General features: G+C 42.4%; 2 protein-coding genes and 1 pseudogene across 2 annotated transcripts; all 3 read left to right on the forward strand.

Annotated features, from left to right (window-relative positions):
- Positions 1 to 11,166: 11,166 nt before the first annotated feature.
- On the forward strand, positions 11,167 to 11,583 carry LOC102711053 (ethylene-responsive transcription factor ERF096-like). Its single transcript, XM_006650982.1, has one exon. It carries the CDS (start codon positions 11,167 to 11,169, stop codon positions 11,581 to 11,583), a length of 417 nt encoding a protein of 138 aa, XP_006651045.1.
- Positions 11,584 to 13,628: 2,045 nt separating this feature from the next.
- Positions 13,629 to 15,422, forward strand: LOC102706638 (probable inorganic phosphate transporter 1-12). Its single transcript, XM_006649346.1, has one exon. It carries the CDS (start codon positions 13,705 to 13,707, stop codon positions 15,316 to 15,318), a length of 1,614 nt encoding a protein of 537 aa, XP_006649409.1. The 5' UTR covers positions 13,629 to 13,704; the 3' UTR covers positions 15,319 to 15,422.
- Positions 15,423 to 16,522: 1,100 nt separating this feature from the next.
- LOC102711333 lies at positions 16,523 to 17,568 on the forward strand (annotated as a pseudogene).
- Positions 17,569 to 18,474: the final 906 nt, after the last annotated feature.

Below are 18,474 nucleotides of genomic sequence, written 5' to 3' on the forward strand. Positions count from 1 at the left end.
GTGGGCGTCAGCGCGCGTGGCGTACTGGCGTGGCGTCGGCTAAATAGAAAAAAAAAACCGCGCCACGCCAAGTCGCGGAAGGCGAGGCCGATGGCTACCTCCTTTCCATTTTTTTTTAAAAAAAATAAATCGGTGGGAGGCACAGGTCGGGGCGCCATCTGCGAAGGCGACGGCTGAGCTGCGGGGCGGGGCGGCGCGGCGCGAGGGCGATGCATCGTGCTGCGCCGTGGAGGTGGGGTGCATGCGTTGGCCTTTTGGCTTTGGTCAGGTCAACTCGAATCTCACGGCCGCACGCGGCCGGCCGATGCGCCTGCCGATCCGCTGCTGTATTGGCGTCCGCGTGACATCGAGGCTTCCTCTCCTCGGCTCTCCTTCCATCGAGGCAAACCAAAGAAACCGGGCGGCGCTCACGGCGTATGCCCGGTTACTCCTCCAATGATAGTACGCACGCTGCACAGCCGGGATCAGCTTGTTGCTTGGTACTAGGGAATAAAAAACACGTTATGTGTCTGGTCGAAGGTTTATGTTTTTGATAAACCATATGGTTCTTTTTCTTTTTTCTTTTTTTTTTTGGTTTCAAGCTTTCTTTGGTCATATATATTTGGCTTCGGAGTCAACAAAACACCAAATATGACTGAATAGTGAATATACATAAGTAATTAGAGTTTAATTTATTCCTCATACATGCATATTCATCAAGTGATATATCATATAGTAATCTATCTTTTTATATTTTTTTCAAAAAATACACAACTATTTACGTGACATGCAAAAGCAAATACACCCCTAGCATATAAGTTTATTATGCTAGGGTGGTACTATTCAAAGCAAATACACCCCTATCATTTTCTTACATTTTAAGCATTTGAAAAATTATCAATGGTTCAGTGTCAATAATTTAACTAATTTTTATCCAAAGTATTAAATATTTATGATGAAGGAGAGTAAAAGCAATAAGTTCTGAACCAAAATAATACGTACATGGGCTCGGCTGGCAGAAGCTACCCCAAAGATCCCAAGTTTGTAAAGTATGCACGAGTAGTCTAAATCGGATGGTTGTCGAGTGCAAGACGCCTGATTTTTGGAGCGTGGTGGTATAAGAACTAATTCCAGAATGACTATAGGAGCAATACAGTAGGTATCACTTTTTTCTATGTAAAACTAACACGGTGGCCCGCGAATATTACATGGCTAGCCGTCGTAGATTGAATCTATGTAGGGTCTCTTATTTAGATAATAATTACTTTTTAATTTTTAATTTGAATTTAAATTTTCTTAAAGTATAATTATTTTAAAATTTTTCGTCTAAAGATTTGATTTTTCTAAACTGTATTTACACATAGGCTCTTTTTATTATTTTTCTTTATTTTTAGTTCTGAAATTATATTTCTAATCTGATTCTTTTTAACCGAAATTTTAGATGACTCTAAATTGTATCTATAGATGGATCCTTCCCTAAATATCAATTATTTTAAACTTTTGAATCCGAGATTTATTTACATGTGGACTTTTTTATTATCTATATTTATTTAATTTTTCTATTTTAACCAAAATTTTAGATCTTTCTAAATTGCATCTATAGATGGGCTCTTCCCTCAGTATCAACTATTTCAAAACTTTTAATCCAAGATTTAGATTTTTCTAAAATGTATTTACACATGGACTCTTTTCTTCATACCTGATATTTGGATTTTTCTATTACGCATCCCTCAATAATTAGCGCACTTTCATAAAGTTAGATACTAAGTAGATATAGTTTGGTATTCACGAAGTCCGATTCAAAAGAAATATCTTTCTTTCCCTTTTTTTTGCCGTTCTTTCCTTTTTTTCCTAAAAAAATATTTTCTCCTCCTCCGATTAAATTTTGCCGTTCTATTTTTTTCTTGTTGTCCGATTCAATTTTTTTGCCATTCTTTTCTCCTAAAAAATATCTTTTCTTTTTTTCTCCTATTTTCCTCCGATTAATCTCAGAATTTCTGACCCGTAAGAGACAACATGAAGCCTCCTTTTCTTATTACTTTATATATAATAGATTTGGTAATTGGTAATATTTAATACTTTTGATAAAAATTAGATACTATAAATTATTAAATTTTACATAGAAAACAGCGGTACATAACGATGAAAAATGCCGATCAATTGGGCTAAGATCATCCATGTCGTCAAGAAAAGATAATGACTTCGTACACTATTATTGTGCCTCTAGCTGTAGCTGTTGGGCAATATTATTTTTTACATATTGAAGCTATGATAATATTGCATCCCTAGCACTGATTATTTATTATTGTTACGTACCTAATACTCCTAAATGGGAGTGTTTGCTTAAGCACACTGCACCAGTGGATGTTCTTAATTTTTAGCATAAAGAGTACGTTGCAGTGGGCATGGTCAATGCATGAGTCTGAATGTTTTGGCACAGCTAACGCGTTACATACGGCTTTGCTGATAAGACGCGCTGTTGCTACCGTTTTCTGAACTTTAATTACTCAAAAGTCAACTTCGATGAGAGTTCGTATGATTGAACACGTAATCTATCATGAGTTGCTTTTGCTTCACAATATTTTATTCTTCGATTTCAAAATAATATTCTATTCTGCAGCTCTGCATTTTGGCAATTTGATCAGAAACGGCTGGTCGATTACATATTTCTGGTGATAATCTATTGTATATCACTGAGTTTGTCACAACTAAATGATCTACTATTCATACTACCACTTTCTATAATATATCGGTGAGTTTATTGATTGTTTAATAATACATCACTGGCCAAGATAATTTTTCAAACATAATCAAAATACCCTTATATACATGCAATGTTAACAATTGATTTATACACTTAGAAATTTTTAAAAAATAGAAAATTTTGCATGTAGCCTCTTTATATGATGTGAAAGTTTATATATAAATTTCAAGATTGTATATTTTTTGTTTCTAAAATATAATGTATCCATTATTCAACATAGTATATACTTTTTTGAAAAAAAAATTGAAGTATATACACAAATTTCTATATCGTGCAATAAGACTATAATGGCATTTTGCGTATTTTTGAATAAAAACTGTCAGCCCAATGATATATTATAGAACAATCAGTAGACTCATTGATATATTATGAAAAGTGACGATGTCAATGATAAATCATTGAATCGTGATGAACTCAGCGACATGGAATATATTATCTCTATTTCTTAGAGAGATCGCAACAAAAGGAATACTTATTATTTTTTTTTTAAAAAAACTATCCTAACGTTTTGAAGGCCCATTTTTGGACATGTGAAAACCTTTTTGTTTATTTCTCCAATTAATAAAGTATAAATTATATGTCGTTTCATCTATTTTAAAATATAACTACGTATGCCCCTATTTTTACAGGGGTTAAGTTTACAGTGAGAAACAGTTGTGAAGGATGAGTTGAAAAAATATATGCAATGATCAGATTGAAATGATGAGGTATATAATTATATTTTAAGATAAATTTAAATAATAAAAGTAGCTACATTTTAAGAGGAAGAGGGTACATGAACCGTTGAAATTAATAATAGAAAGAATCCTGGTATAGATGGGCCCTTCCAGGCTTGGATTGGGCTGTCACTTGTTCCTCGTTCCTTCAGTACGTTTCTTTAATGGGTCGTTTTGTTTATTCTTGTTGATTTTGTACTGTACCTAAACCGACTAGGACAATGAGTTCCATGTGGGCAATATATTTCGCAGCCCAAAAGAAAGACGCAAACAGTATCGTTTTTTTTCCCCTTTCTTTCCTTCATGGTTTGAACACAAAATCGACATATTGTGACAGGTGGATTATAATATACTGATGACGAAGCTGTAGTTGTTGAGATCATTTTTAATGTGTGAACAAAATGGAAACAATTGAACAGTTGTATCTGCTCTGCTACAGAGTAAACCATACAAGTACAACGGCTCCGAACCGACTGATGAGTAGTTTTTTTTTAAGCATGAATCCAAGTACACAACCAATAGTTTCAAGATAAGGAGAATGCAGAAGCACATAGTATGGATTAGTTCGTTATTTAATTACATGACTATACTTATAGTAATGAGCCTAACTTTACAAATAAAATATTAGGATTGGGTTCAAAGTGGATTTGAGTTAAAAATTTTATTCAGTTTTGAGCTTAAATTTTTTAAAGAATCAAACAGTTGTAAAAGAACCCAACTGTCCTGTCCCACCCTCTATATTTTTGCTTATACTTATGCTTATAAATCAAATTTTTTATTTTTAAATTCATAGTTGATTTTGGAGTTTTTTCGCTGAATTTTATTTTCTAGTATTGACTTTTAGATCATTAAAAATACGTATATAATTTTTTTATTTATAATTTTTTTTCTTAGTAAATATTCCGTTTGTTCTTTTCGTGAAACACACGAACAATCGACCCTCGCTCCTAACTATACTGCGCTTTCTTAGATTGCCAAATGCCAACATGTACACCTTCAAAAGTCATACAGTGATACAGATGGAGTCGATCTTATCCTTCTCACGATGCGATCGCGGACACTCCCTCATTGAATTTGGGCAGAATTTCGGTCCCCCAGGATCTTCTTTATCTTGCTTTCGATGTGCGAAGATCTTCGGTGTCAGCACCATCCTGGGGCCTAGCTCTCTCGTGATCGAATTTATCGCTCGATCAACTGGATCCTTGGCTGAGCCAATCGGAGCTCCGGCGCGCCGTGTCCGCATCGCGAGCCACGAGGCACAAGCTGACGGACGGCGTCCGTCCCGGCGAGATATCCTCCCGCGCGCCGTGGCTGCGCGCGCGATCAACTTGACCGGACGGCCGGCGACGCGATCGCCGGGCAGCGACTGCAGATAGATGCCTTCACATGGACCACGGCGACATGCCAGATGCATACGCGATCGATTTGACCCGCAGCCGTGGACGGGGACGGCCAGCGGCGACGGCGACGGCGCGCGTGAAAAGCGTAGCGACAGTGACGGGCCTTCGATGATCACTGCGCAACCACCTGTGTCTCTCCTTGACGCAACCATCCGTGTCTTTTCACTTATACGCATAGCTGTATGATAAAAATTAAATTTAAAATTTAAAATTAAAGTTAATTTTGATGTTTTGCACAGAAGTTTATTTTTTATATTTATATTTTAGGTCGTTAAGAATGTAGATATAAGAGTTTTATTTTTTGTTTGTAAATATACTTTTTAGTTTTTCATAAAATATCCAAACAATCACCCATCACGATTCACATCCGTGGCCGTGTTTGGTACCGAGGTTAATCAGGAGATGGGCAGTGCGTGAGAGTGTTAATTTAATCCGATCAGAGCACTGTAGTCTGTAGATCTTCATTTTATTTTAGTGACAGCACCTGTTAATCATGCAAACTGCTTAAACCGAAGTCATCAAGTCATGGCATCCACCCCCTGTACGTGTACGTGTATATTATATATATATATATATATATATATATATATATATATATATATATATATATATATATATATATATATATATATATAATATAATATTTAAAAAGGTTTATTTTCGTTTTCAAAATTTATAAAACTACACCCTTAACACCCTCTAGTAGTGATTTTTAAAAATCACCTTCCCACATGGTGACTTTCGTGACGTGGTAGGTTTAAATACAAATTTTCCGTATAATATCTTTAAACCTTGTAAATATGACATATAAACTCAAAACATTATATCAAAATTATATTGCTCGATGAAATTAAAAATTTATAATTGATAACATTTTCATTTAATGTGGTATATGTAATATATGTCCAAATTACTTTTGAAGATTTTGACGAGCACGGTTACATGCACCTTAGGGATGATTGATGTGGGGAAGGGGGCGATTGTGTGCGGTCATCGCACAAGTGCAAAGGAACGTAGCACATTCATATTCGTGCTTTAAGAAATTAGAGTTTCAAAGGTGGATGGCTAGATGATGAAGTAATTTAGGTTATACATTGAAGTGTTTTTTGTGTTTCACTAAGTAATTTTTATTTTGTACTCCCTCCATGTTTTTTATATGACGCCGTTCACTTTTTGGTCGTTCGTTCTATTCAAATATGTTAAATTATAGGTCATATTTAATTTTTTTATAATAGTAAATCGAATTATAACAAAATGATTAATAATTATATTTTTTAAATAAGACAAACCTTCAAACGTAAACATAAAAGTACCATGTAAAAAAGTGAAGAGAGTACTTCGTAGGCGGTTTGGTGGTAAGTATGCGACGAGTTTGATCCCAAGGCAACATCCACCCGTGTGAGTTGTGACTAGGCCTATGTGTTGGAACATTCTAAACTCTCGAGTGTACGTTCACTCATCTATTGCATGTCATCTAAATAGGTATTAAAAATTTTAAAAGGTGTGAAGATAGATTAATATAATATATATCACCCAAACATTCAAGTTTAAATATGACTTCTACAATTTATAACAAAAAACAATAAATTTAAACTTTAGACAGTATACGCATATTCATAGTCATATTTGTTATTTTTGTTATAATCTGTAAAAGACATATTTAAACTTACATGTTTATGGAGTTGTATATTTAGTATTAATCTCTCTTCGTATAATTTTTTTAATTTTTTGTTAACTATTTAGATGTAACATGCAATAGTTAAGAAATGTTCCCTTAAGAGTTTAAAACAGTTTTCCCTGCGTGTGGGTGGTGTGACTAGTAAAAATTTGCTACTATTTCGTTTTTTTATCTAATGCTAACGCCGTTATCACTTAGATCTACATTTACCATTCATCTTATTTAAAAATTTTATATAATCATTAATTATTTTATTATAATTTGATTTATTATCGTATGAACTTTAAGTATGTCGTATAGTTTTATATGTTTAGATAAAGTTTTTAAATAAGACAATCAGTCGTCAACAACAGCAAATAAAAAAAAAGAGAGTATTGGTGAGCGAGACAACTCATACCAAGATGTATTGAATGTGCGATAACTTTAATATCATGCTAGCTACTTGAAAAAACTTTCAACGGTACCATGCGTTTGTCATTTACTTTTATAAAATTTAATACAATAATTATTTAAAAATCATTGTTTGTGAATAAAAAAGTGGATAAAAATAATATCTATGTGAGATAAAGGAAGTAATTATTTGGACCATCTCTGACAACAAACAACGGGCACTGTGCTACATGCATATAAAAAATAATGGTAATTTTAAGTACCAAATTTACATAAAAATTTGGTAACCTCAAGCTGAAAATAATTTTTTATGCTGAATATACAGTACTATCGGTAATTTTTAAGAAAGGTAAAATTTCTCAAAATAAAAGGAGCGTTACCTAGCCAGTGCACCCGTATCCCACGAAGTCCTTCACTTTCTTATGTGTACAGTATTCGTCTAGATAATTATTGTTGTAGCTGAATAGTGATAGATTGTGCATGTATCTGTTGCTGTTGTGGACCTGTGGTTCAGGAATCTGTAGTACAACTCCACCCTTAGCAATTGCTATCGGTGACAGATTAATTGATTGGTTATTCTTTAGAAGATAAATTATACCGTTCACAGATATTAAGAGGCATCACATTTTTTTTCGACGGCCGTATAATCACGCTTTCCAAGACCGTTTTGTTTCGATCCAGAAAAGTACCATTTCAATTGAGGTGTTCCTCTTCATCGTACTGAACGAAAGATGGCTGTCACTAATAGCTAGTTCAAAAGCCTGTAGGAGTATACTGTCTTTCGGTACCCTAATATTCATATTATTTTGGAAAACTTTGGTCAATCTTTTGAAACTTCAGCTATCAAAACTTCATTAGGACAACATGTATAGGTTAGCTTTAAAAATACTTTGATAAAATCATACATTTATTTATTGGTTTAATATATTATAAGAGAAATTATAGTCAACAAAAGATATTTTTAGAATTATCCAGAACGATATGAATTGAGTGGAGAGAGTACTTGACAAATACATTTCAAAGATAGCACATGCAATGCATGCATGGCAAATTTCGATAACTACTTATGCGGCAATGACGTGATGCGGTGATGCCAGGTTGGCCGGGAATCGGATTTTAAACTCTGGAGATAATAGAAAAGTCTCTTTATTTTTTAATGTTATCTAAATAGTTATTAAAAATATAAAATTTCTGGTAAGATATATGAACATGTAATATATTGTTTCATAAATATATACGTTATAGCACAACTTTGTAAAATAAAAAAAATGAAAGATGATAGTTATTTTCAGAATTTATTTTATTTTTGTATATTGTGTTAGTCATATTATTATTAGCATGTCTGTAGAGTAACATATGATAGTTAATTTATCTTGTTAATTTTAAATTTTTTAATAGCTATTTGGATAAAAAGTATGTACAAGGTATATTTTTCCTAGAGTTTAAAATGCTTTCCCCATGTGGCAATCACACTGTACCTGTAGTAGATAAGTATAAAGCTATACATGGGCGTCAAGCCTCGGTCATTCTTGAAGGAACCTTGTATATGGTGTGCTTTTGGTTTAAAAAAGACATGTGTAGTTTCAAAAACATCACATCGAATCTTTAGACATCTAAATAAATTATTAAATATGTATGAACATTAAAACTAATTACTCAGTTATGGGAGAAATCGTGAGACGGATCTTTTGAGCCTAATTAGTATATGATTAGCCAAAGTGCTACATTAATCAACATGTGCTAATGACAGATTAATTAGACTCAAAAAATTCGTCTCGCGGATTCCAGGCAGAATCTGAAATTTATTTTGTAATTAGACTATGTTTAATACTTTTAATGTGTGACCATACGCATCGATGTGATCTCTCTTGCAAAAAAATTTTCCCAACTAAACCCAACCAAAGCACTCGTATACGTGGGCAAGAAAGAGAGAGGTTGGAATCTCTAAGGTGTATTCTCCACCAGCCATACATTAACCTGCGAGACGTATTGCCATTCCCGTCCAGTCAAATCTTATGGCGACATTTTCCGCGTGCAGGGTGGCGGATGTTCTCATTAGCATTTAGCAAAGTTACATGCCTTTCCTACATTCCTCTGCAGGGTACACGTGAACACCCTCATATGATTGAATTTACAGAGCTTTAAAGTGTAGGATCCCGTTGCAAATGGGCAAAGGAATTTTGTAGCCGCCGCCGCAGCAGCAGCAGCAGAAACGACGTTGTGCCGACGGCTGAGAGCCCTGTAGCAGTTGTGAAAGTCATCTCTAATTTTATTCATATAAGCAATTTATTAATTAAAAGATAACACATATAACGCATCACATCTATATTATTTTTAATATGCTATTTTCAACCATTAATTAGTTAATTTAATTTTTTCTCTTAGAGATTGTATAGTGGTTGCTCCATACCTAACGGGTGGTTGATTCGCTCTTTTGTTAAATTTCTCCTCCACCTCACCATTTAATCTGTATATTAGGATTTGTGTTAAGAGGTTTATACTCCTTGCTCCTACATGGCGCAACCGAGCCCTCAATCTTCATAATCAATGCCCATCCATGCCGGTCGGGTTGGTTGCTCATCGTCTCATCGCCGATCGATCCACAGACCGCAGACCCCCATCCATCCATCCATCCATCCAGGTCCGTAGGTAGAATCTTCTTCCAGAGTCGATCGGCTTTGCGCGAGGCACGCAGCAGCGCTAGCGGGAAGGATTCCGCTGCGCGCCCGTGCGCGACAAGTACCGAGGCGGAGGCCGGCCGGATGCGTACGTCGACGACACGGGGAGGAACGGATCGAGCCAGGTTTTTAGGCTTTAGCCGGTGGCGCGGTGGCGCCGAGCAACCGAACCGGGCGCTCGATCTTCTAGCGCGCGCCGCGCGGGGCGTGCGCGGCTGGTCCACAGGCACAGGCAGGCGACTGGGGCAAATGGACGGTGCAACTTGGCTCGGCGAGAGAGCGATCGAGCCCCGGGCGACCCAACTCTCACTTATCCATCCACCCAACCGTCGCTCGCTGGATCGATCGATATGTACATATATAGACTATATGAAGGGTCAAGCTAGTGCGGATGATGGTGGTGGCGGCGGCTTATAAAGTAGCTACTGTGCCAAATACATCCAACGAGATCTTATACGTTATTTTTTTTTTCTAATACGGCTCATTGACGTATTGGTCTAATAATATATGTGACCCATGTATCAGTAAGCAGTACTAATAGGATGTGTGTTGCTCTGAAAACACCCACCCGTGGCCGGCCGTGAGAACGTGAGATTGGCACGCATGCAGCACCACCGGTACGTGAATATTCCCGATGACGCCATTTTCTCGCCTTAGTCCGTGTCAGGTCGCGCGACCCACGTGACCCAGATTCCACATACCAGTGACTTTGCTAGCTCCATCGCCTCTGTTAGCTGCTTATGTTGCACCAGCCGATTTATAAGTCACTATACAAGTATAGAGTGAAAGCTCGTGCTGTGGAGAGGGAGATGCACTCTGAAACGTACACTGGACAATGTACTCCCTCTGTTTTCCTACGTGGGTGTTGTTTAGTTTAGGAGATAGAGAAAAAGGCAGATTAACCTTACCATATCATGGTCAGATCGACACGCATGCCTGCGCTCTCTACTCTCTAGGGAGCATTTCGCTCTTAACTGGTACAACTATCGCAGCTTCCTGCGGCTTCTAACTGTCGGCCATTTCGTGGGAAAAGCAAAAAACTAGCAGTGAACATCAGCACCGTGCTCGCGGTTGGCCGGTTGAATTGTCAGAAAAGTGTGATAACATCAACTTGCATGCGCGTGCCATCACAACTCGCCAGGCATTGTTTTCGTGTAGACTTGTATGCGGCAACGCCGGGTAAGACGATGAAGATCAACGCAAGGCACGGTGAGATCGATAGATGAAGATGATGAGGCAACAACTTGATCCAAAAGCGAGAGCGTACACAGTACATATACGTACCGCGCGCCCTGCATGCGACGGTACACCGTAATGCCGCGCCCACTGTATAAATAGGGTCGCATATGCCCAGCCGCCGCATGCACAGTTGCACACCTGAAACCAGTCTATCCATCAAGCCATTTGCTCGATGCTTCTGCTGCTGCTGCTGCTGGCTAACTAGGTAGCTCTGCAGATCACTATAACACCAGAAAACAGTGAGCTCAGTATACATATGGTATAAGCCTACCGACCTCAGGTGCTCTCTCTCCCTCTCTCTCTCCCGCAAGCGCGAGCGCGCATGGAGGACGACAAGAAGGAGGGCGGCAAGTACCGCGGCGTGCGGAAGCGGCCGTGGGGCAAGTTCGCGGCGGAGATCCGTGACCCGGAGCGCGGCGGCTCCCGCCTGTGGCTCGGCACGTTCGACACCGCCGAGGAGGCCGCGCGGGCGTACGACCGTGCCGCATTCGCCAGGAAGGGCGCCGCGGCCGTGCTCAACTTCCCGGAAGAGGCCAGCAGGATGAGCACGGGTACCGGCTCTTCGTCGTCCCACACGCCGGCTCCACCGTCCAACTCCGCCGCCGCCGCCGCCTCCGCGGCGGCCCCGAGGGGCCGCGGCGCCGGCACGTCGGCCGACAAGGTTGAGCTGGAGTGCCTCGACGACAAGGTCCTGGAGGAGCTCCTCGCGGAGGACAACTACCGAGACAAGGGGTACTAGCTAGCCGCTATATATAGATCCAGCAGCTTGCTACGAATAACAGAGGAGGTGCAGGACAGTACTCTGTACTCTCCATAGCTAGCTTTTAGCTTCTTCTGATAGCTAGCTAGAGCATATATGGCCATGCATGCGTGCATGCATGACATGACATGACTACATGATTGTGCACTGGCACACGTGCAGGCATGCACATCGATCGTTGTTCCGGCACACGCAGTCAAGCACATGAAGCTCCCGGAAGCAGAAAGCGCCTGGTTCCGGTTCATCGCCCATGCATCAGCGATCAGCCTCGTAGTACGTTTAGCATGGGCGAAGCCGCCGTCTAACAGTATATTATACTCTTCCATCCAAGGCCTGCAGCGGCAGTTGATACTAGTCCCATACAACATACACTGTACTGTAGTACTGTATACTCATTAAACGTACACTGTACTTCTCTATATCTCTATTATCTGCCATCTATGAAGAAAGTAGAAAATTCGAAACAGCAAAACCCTCCTCCAACTACCCATGCAATTGATTAATTAGCCAAAGTTGGTCAGTGAGCTCGGCTGATCGATAGAAGTAAAAATCGATTCCCCGGCAAAGGAAAAGAAGTGGTCCTCGGAAGTTGGCAAACCGAACCCGCGGAATCTGTTGCTGTCAATGATTCTCAAAGCGTGTGCCGTGTGCGCGCGCGCGACCATGCCGGCGCGACGCCGCGGTTGGCTGCTGCACAGCCGCTGGACCGTACGAGGTGAGTGGCCGGGGAGCGGGATTGCCGGCTAGTCGGCTACTATCGGTGAAGAGTTTTACTTCCATCATTTTTTTTATCTTACCAAATCGTTTCTCACTATTGAATCACCATTAGATCTAATTAAGTAGAATATGCACTGTTAAATTAAACGATCAGAAACGATTTGGTACTGCGAGATACCGGTACCCTAAGGTACAAAAGTAAGGATGGAAGTAAAACTCATCGGTGAAATGGTAACAGACAATATTGTAAATGTAAATGGTAAAAAATGTAGAAATAAAAAAAACGATTTAGTGGTTTTACCGAGCATTTTTTTTATTCCGACGGATACTAGCCTTTTTATATAGCAATTATTGTATTTTTAAATACCTCAATATCTATAGTACATGTCTCTATTTGGCTGGTCGTTGTAGAATCAACTTTTCAATCCAATCCCTGTTTTAAGTATATGGCTGGAGTAGAAAGAGTTCACAAGTTACTTAATATAAGAATGAATTTAAGTGATCATATATTAACCAATAATTTTAAGTTAGATATGTGATTTTGTTCAAATTCTTTTAGCATTGATTATCAACTATCGACACCCGCATGTTCTATCCCTATAATTACGTTTTGCTACTTTCAATATAATTTTAGTCTATGATCTACTCGGCTCACTCGTTTACCTCTTTTTCATATCGTAAGATTTTCTAAATTTGTCTAGATTTATTAATATATCAATGTATATATTTTATATGTGTATCTAGATTCACTAACAAATAAATAAATCTAAAAAACATCAGAAAGTCTTATAATATGAAACGAGTTGAATACTCCGTACGTCTTCGATTCCGTTTTGACGAAAAAAATAGAGCACGGCATCCCGTTGGACGGAATAATTAAAAAACAGGTATACAGCAGTCCGGTGTCGGTGCATGAGACAATATTATTAGCAAAGTCATTTAGCAATCCCGTCCCAACGAAATGCCGTTCTTTAATCTTTCAAAAAAAAATATCGCAGAAGTCGTTTCGTGGCCCAACCATAACTCCGGAAGCGCCAACCCGCACACGTCGCTGGGCCGGAGATGGGCCGCATGGACGTGTGGCCGCTGTTGCTGGGCCGCGGCAGGAGGGGGCGGCAGGACGTGTTACCGGCTTACCGCCGCCGCCCGGATCGGCCGGGATAGTTCTGTTTCGATGTTCCGTTATCGTATCACGATCCGAGCCGGTGTTTGACAGCCAACCGCGCGTCGCGTACGTACCTCGTTCCCGTAACAAACTCGATCGGGCTCCACGGCGCGGTTTACCTCGGACTCGAATCCCGATCTGTTATAAGCATAGTACGTGTTGGATCTTAAGTACGTAGCAGCCGTCCCCCGACTCGACGCGACGCGACGCAGTTGGCCATGGCAAGGGATGATCAGCAGCTGCAGGTGCTGAGCGCGCTCGACGCGGCGAGGACGCAATGGTACCACTTCACGGCGATCGTCGTCGCCGGCATGGGGTTCTTCACCGACGCCTACGACCTCTTCTGCATTTCGCTCGTCACCAAGCTGCTCGGCCGCATCTACTACACCGACGTCACCAGGCCCACCCCCGGCACGCTGCCGCCCAACGTCGCGGCCGCGGTGAACGGCGTCGCGCTCTGCGGCACGCTCGCCGGCCAGCTCTTCTTCGGGTGGCTCGGCGATAAGCTCGGCCGGAAGAGCGTGTACGGGATGACGCTGCTGCTCATGGTCATCTGCTCCATCGCCTCCGGGCTCTCCTTCTCGCACACGCCGGCCAGCGTCATGGCCACGCTCTGCTTCTTCCGCTTCTGGCTTGGGTTCGGCATCGGCGGCGACTACCCCCTGTCCGCGACCATCATGTCCGAGTACGCTAACAAGAAGACCCGCGGTGCCTTCATCGCCGCCGTCTTCGCCATGCAGGGATTCGGCATCCTCGCCGGCGGCGTTGTCACGCTCGCCATGTCCTCGGTGTTCCGGTCCGCGTTCCCGGCGCCGGCGTACGAGGTCAATGCCGCGGCGTCCACCGTGCCGCAGGCCGACTACGTGTGGCGCATCATCCTGATGCTCGGCGCGATGCCGGCTATACTGACTTACTACTGGCGGATGAAGATGCCGGAGACGGCGCGGTACACCGCGCTCGTCGCCAAGAACGCGAAGCAGGCCTCGTCGGACATGGCCAAAGTGTTGCAGGTGGAGATCGAGGTGGAAACGGAGAAGCTGGAGGACATCACGAGGGGCAAGGACTACGGCCTCTTCTCGGCACGCTTCGCCAAGCGCCACGGCGCGCACCTCCTAGGCACGGCGGCGACGTGGTTCCTCGTCGACGTCGCGTACTACAGCCAGAACCTGTTCCAGAAGGACATCTTCACCAGCATCCACTGGATCCCCAAGGCGCGCACCATGAGCGCGCTCGAGGAGGTGTTCCGCATCTCCCGCGCGCAGACGCTCATCGCGCTCTGCGGCACCGTGCCGGGCTACTGGTTCACCGTCTTCCTCATCGACGTCATCGGCCGCTTCGTCATCCAGCTCTTGGGCTTCGCCGGGATGACGGCGTTCATGCTCGGCCTCGCCATCCCGTACCACCACTGGACAATGCCCGGCAACCAGGTCGCCTTCGTCGTCCTGTACGGCTTCACCTTCTTCTTCGCTAACTTCGGGCCGAACGCGACGACGTTCATCGTGCCCGCCGAGATCTTCCCGGCGCGCCTCCGGTCGACCTGCCACGGCATCTCCGCCGCGTCCGGCAAGGCCGGCGCGATCATAGGAGCGTTCGGTTTCCTCTACGCGGCGCAGCCACGGGACAAGGCGCACGTGGACGCCGGGTACAAGCCAGGGATCGGCGTGCGGAATGCGCTGTTCGTGCTCGCCGGGTGCAACCTTCTTGGCTTCCTCTTGACATGGATGCTCGTGCCGGAGTCGAAAGGGAAGTCCCTCGAGGAGATGTCCGGCGAAGCCGACGACGCGGAACGCCCTGCCAACGCCGCCAGCCAGTCCGGAGTTGAGATGGTGTAATCCTTCCATGACGCAACGACGACGAACCCATGCATGCGAAGCTCGTACATTTTGCGTGATAGGAAATGCAATACTCCATTTATTAGCACGTTCGCACTCCTACTTGAGCACCTTTTTTTTTTGTACTTGAAGTTGTCCCATTTTAGCTTGGGTACTTAATTCAATGAAGAACTTTTGCTTCAGAGAGAAAGCATCATATTTGCATATGGCTTATGTGTCCCATTCTTTATAAGCAGGAATTCTTCTGCACATACTTGTGTCTTCTTCACATGCTGGCCTGTGCAAAGCTGGATCAGATTAGAGTTGTAATTGGATGGGTTAGAATTGTAATTGGCTGGATTATAGTTGTAATTGGATCTTTCGAATTCTGCTGCTCTCTCCAATTTCAAATATCTGTTACCATAAACTAGCGTCTATTTAACTTGGCTATCACCATTGACAAGTATAGTTTTAACTTTGGACACGTACAAAAGTGTTTATTAGCTGACTCTCTTGATATGTAAATTTAGTGACGTAGAGTAAAGGGCTTAGAGCATCCCCAACAGCTCATCTATCTCATCCTCTATCCTGAAAATAGAGGATAAAGATATCCTATCACTCTCCATCCCCTAAAGAGATATAGAGGATGTCATATATCGATGATCTAGTGGGGTACAAAGAGAAAGAGATATGGAGGATGAAACTAGTTTAGATGATCATCCAAATGGAGATATGGATGACCAAATTTAGATGAGCTGTTGAGGATGCTCTTAGAGTCTTGACTCTTAGCATTTGTTAAATAAATTTTGTTATATAAGGATGGATAAAAAAAAGTAGTACAGAGTATAATAAAATATATTTTGTTGTATTAATAAAGAAATATACATGACTATACATTTGCACGTACTATTATAAAAAAAATTGTTCTTGGTGTGAATCAGACAAAAGTTCATGGTCGACTAATTTTAAAACTCAACCCAACAAACCGAGCGGTTTATGTTATCAATCTGCTCCGAGAAAAGGCTGAATTTCACGAAATTCGAATCTGTCTCCGTTGGTGTTGTAAACCCTACGTTTGAGCCTCTATTCTATCTCAAATTCTCGATAGATGCAAACGCAGGCATCGTTCTTTTAGATCTAACATGCTGGGCTAATCTAAACACAGTTAATTAAATAACTTCTTACTTCTTTATAGGAATAAGTTCACATTATGTCCCTCGACATGATGCCGAGTATGTATTTCATCCCTTAAGTCGAATACCAGATATCTATGTCCTTTATCTTAAAAGAACCGTTCGTCATAGGTCCCAAGGCTGTATGGACCAATGTTGACCCTGTTTTGCTTACGTGGCGCATGGTGGGACCTACTTGCCAGTGTCGTTGGGTAGTAACCGCATGCATGATCATGTGTATATGCACTCCTGTTCAGTGTTCATTGCTGCTATCTTGGTTTGTGCCGGAGAACACAGTCGTTTGTAGGTTTGCAGCAAGCCAGCCAGCAACTGAGCGATCCTCCCCACGTTTTCGGTTGCTGCCGCTTTGCCCTACAAGCCCACAAACTGGCCCATCCTCGTGTGTCTGATGTGAAGCGGCTGTTTGTGATGCAGGAACCAAGCAAAGCTCCAGCACAACCTCATGTACCTCGCCATCATCACCGACAGCCAGCCGCCGCAGACGGCCACCATGTCGCAGGTACGTGATGATCGGTCGGTGGGTGAGCGCGACATTGGGGCGTTGCGTTTCTTGATGCTTGGAGTTGGAGATTAAATTTGGTCGTGGATGCAGTATCCGTCGAGCCTGATGATGCAGTCCGGACCGCGGTACATGCCGCAACAGTCGGTGCAGATGATGGCGCCGCAGTCGCTAATGACGGTGCGGTCGTCGATGATGTACGCGTAGCCGATGTTGTCACCGCTCCAGCAACAGCAGCAGCAGGCGGCGGCGGCGGCGCACGGGCAGCTGGGCATGGGATCCGGGGGCACCACCAGCAGGTTCAGCATCCTCCACGGCGAGGCCAGCATGGGCGGCGGCGGGCCGGGCAGCGGCGACGCCGAGAACAGCATGATGAACGTCGGCGTCTTCTCCGACTTCGGACGCGGCGGTGGCGGTGGCGACGACGGCAACGGCAAGGAGGGGTCCACCTCGCTGTCCGTCGACGTCCGGGACGCCAACTCCGGCGCCCAGAGCGGCGACGGGGAGTACCTCAAGGGCACCGAGGAGGAAGGCAAGGACAGCACTGAGCAGCAGCTTCACCTCCCCAACGGCGTCTGACAAGTGGGTCCCATCATGCGCCACGTAAGCAAAACAGGAGTCAACATCGGTCCATACAACCTTAGGACCTATAATGGACGGTTTTTTAACATAAGGGGTATAGATATTTGGTATTCGATTTGAGGGATGAAATACATACTCGGCATCATATTTGAGGGATGTAATATGGACTTATTCCCTTCTCTATATCAATCATGCCTGTCCAAAGTCCAAACTAGAGCAGCTGGGCCAGGCCCAATGATACGGGCCAATCTAAACAACATACAGTAGGCAATATCACGATAATTGCCACGATTATGACAGCAATCCGGCATATCGGCAGTGCATGAACATTAAAAATATGATTTAATTCGCTAAACATCATGAGAATTAAAAAAATTCAAAATAATAAAAGAAAATTTTCAAAAAAAAAATTCACAATGATGCATCCCGAGTTTTCACAAAACAACAATGTCATGATTATCCTCCTAGATGTCGCGGTTGCCGTTTCCACCAAAACGATGATCGCTACCTAGCACATGATAACCGCTTTCTACCACATAGTTTGACCCCAACCCACGATGATTTTATTAAAAAATTAAATTCATATTTTTGAGGCTTTTACACTATTATTACCGATAGTCCTGATATTTTTTTTGCACGTGATTTATACTTATAAAACTATAAGGGAAACCCTAGTCATGGTACAGACCGCACATATTCAACACACCTGACACTTCTGCACAGACGATATAGTACACATTGTTGCCCTACTCCTACGTATGCAAGTATGCAACCATCGACCATGGTGCTTGCTACATTTTGATCGAAAAATATGTGTCTACGTACAGATTCCTCTCACCCTCTCTCTATAGCCTTTTAAGTCAACCTCTTACCAGTTCGACTGTGACTGATTATCAATAAATA

Source organism: Oryza brachyantha, chromosome 3 (assembly GCF_000231095.2).
Source record: "Oryza brachyantha chromosome 3, ObraRS2, whole genome shotgun sequence".
Lineage (NCBI taxonomy): Eukaryota > Viridiplantae > Streptophyta > Magnoliopsida > Poales > Poaceae > Oryza > Oryza brachyantha.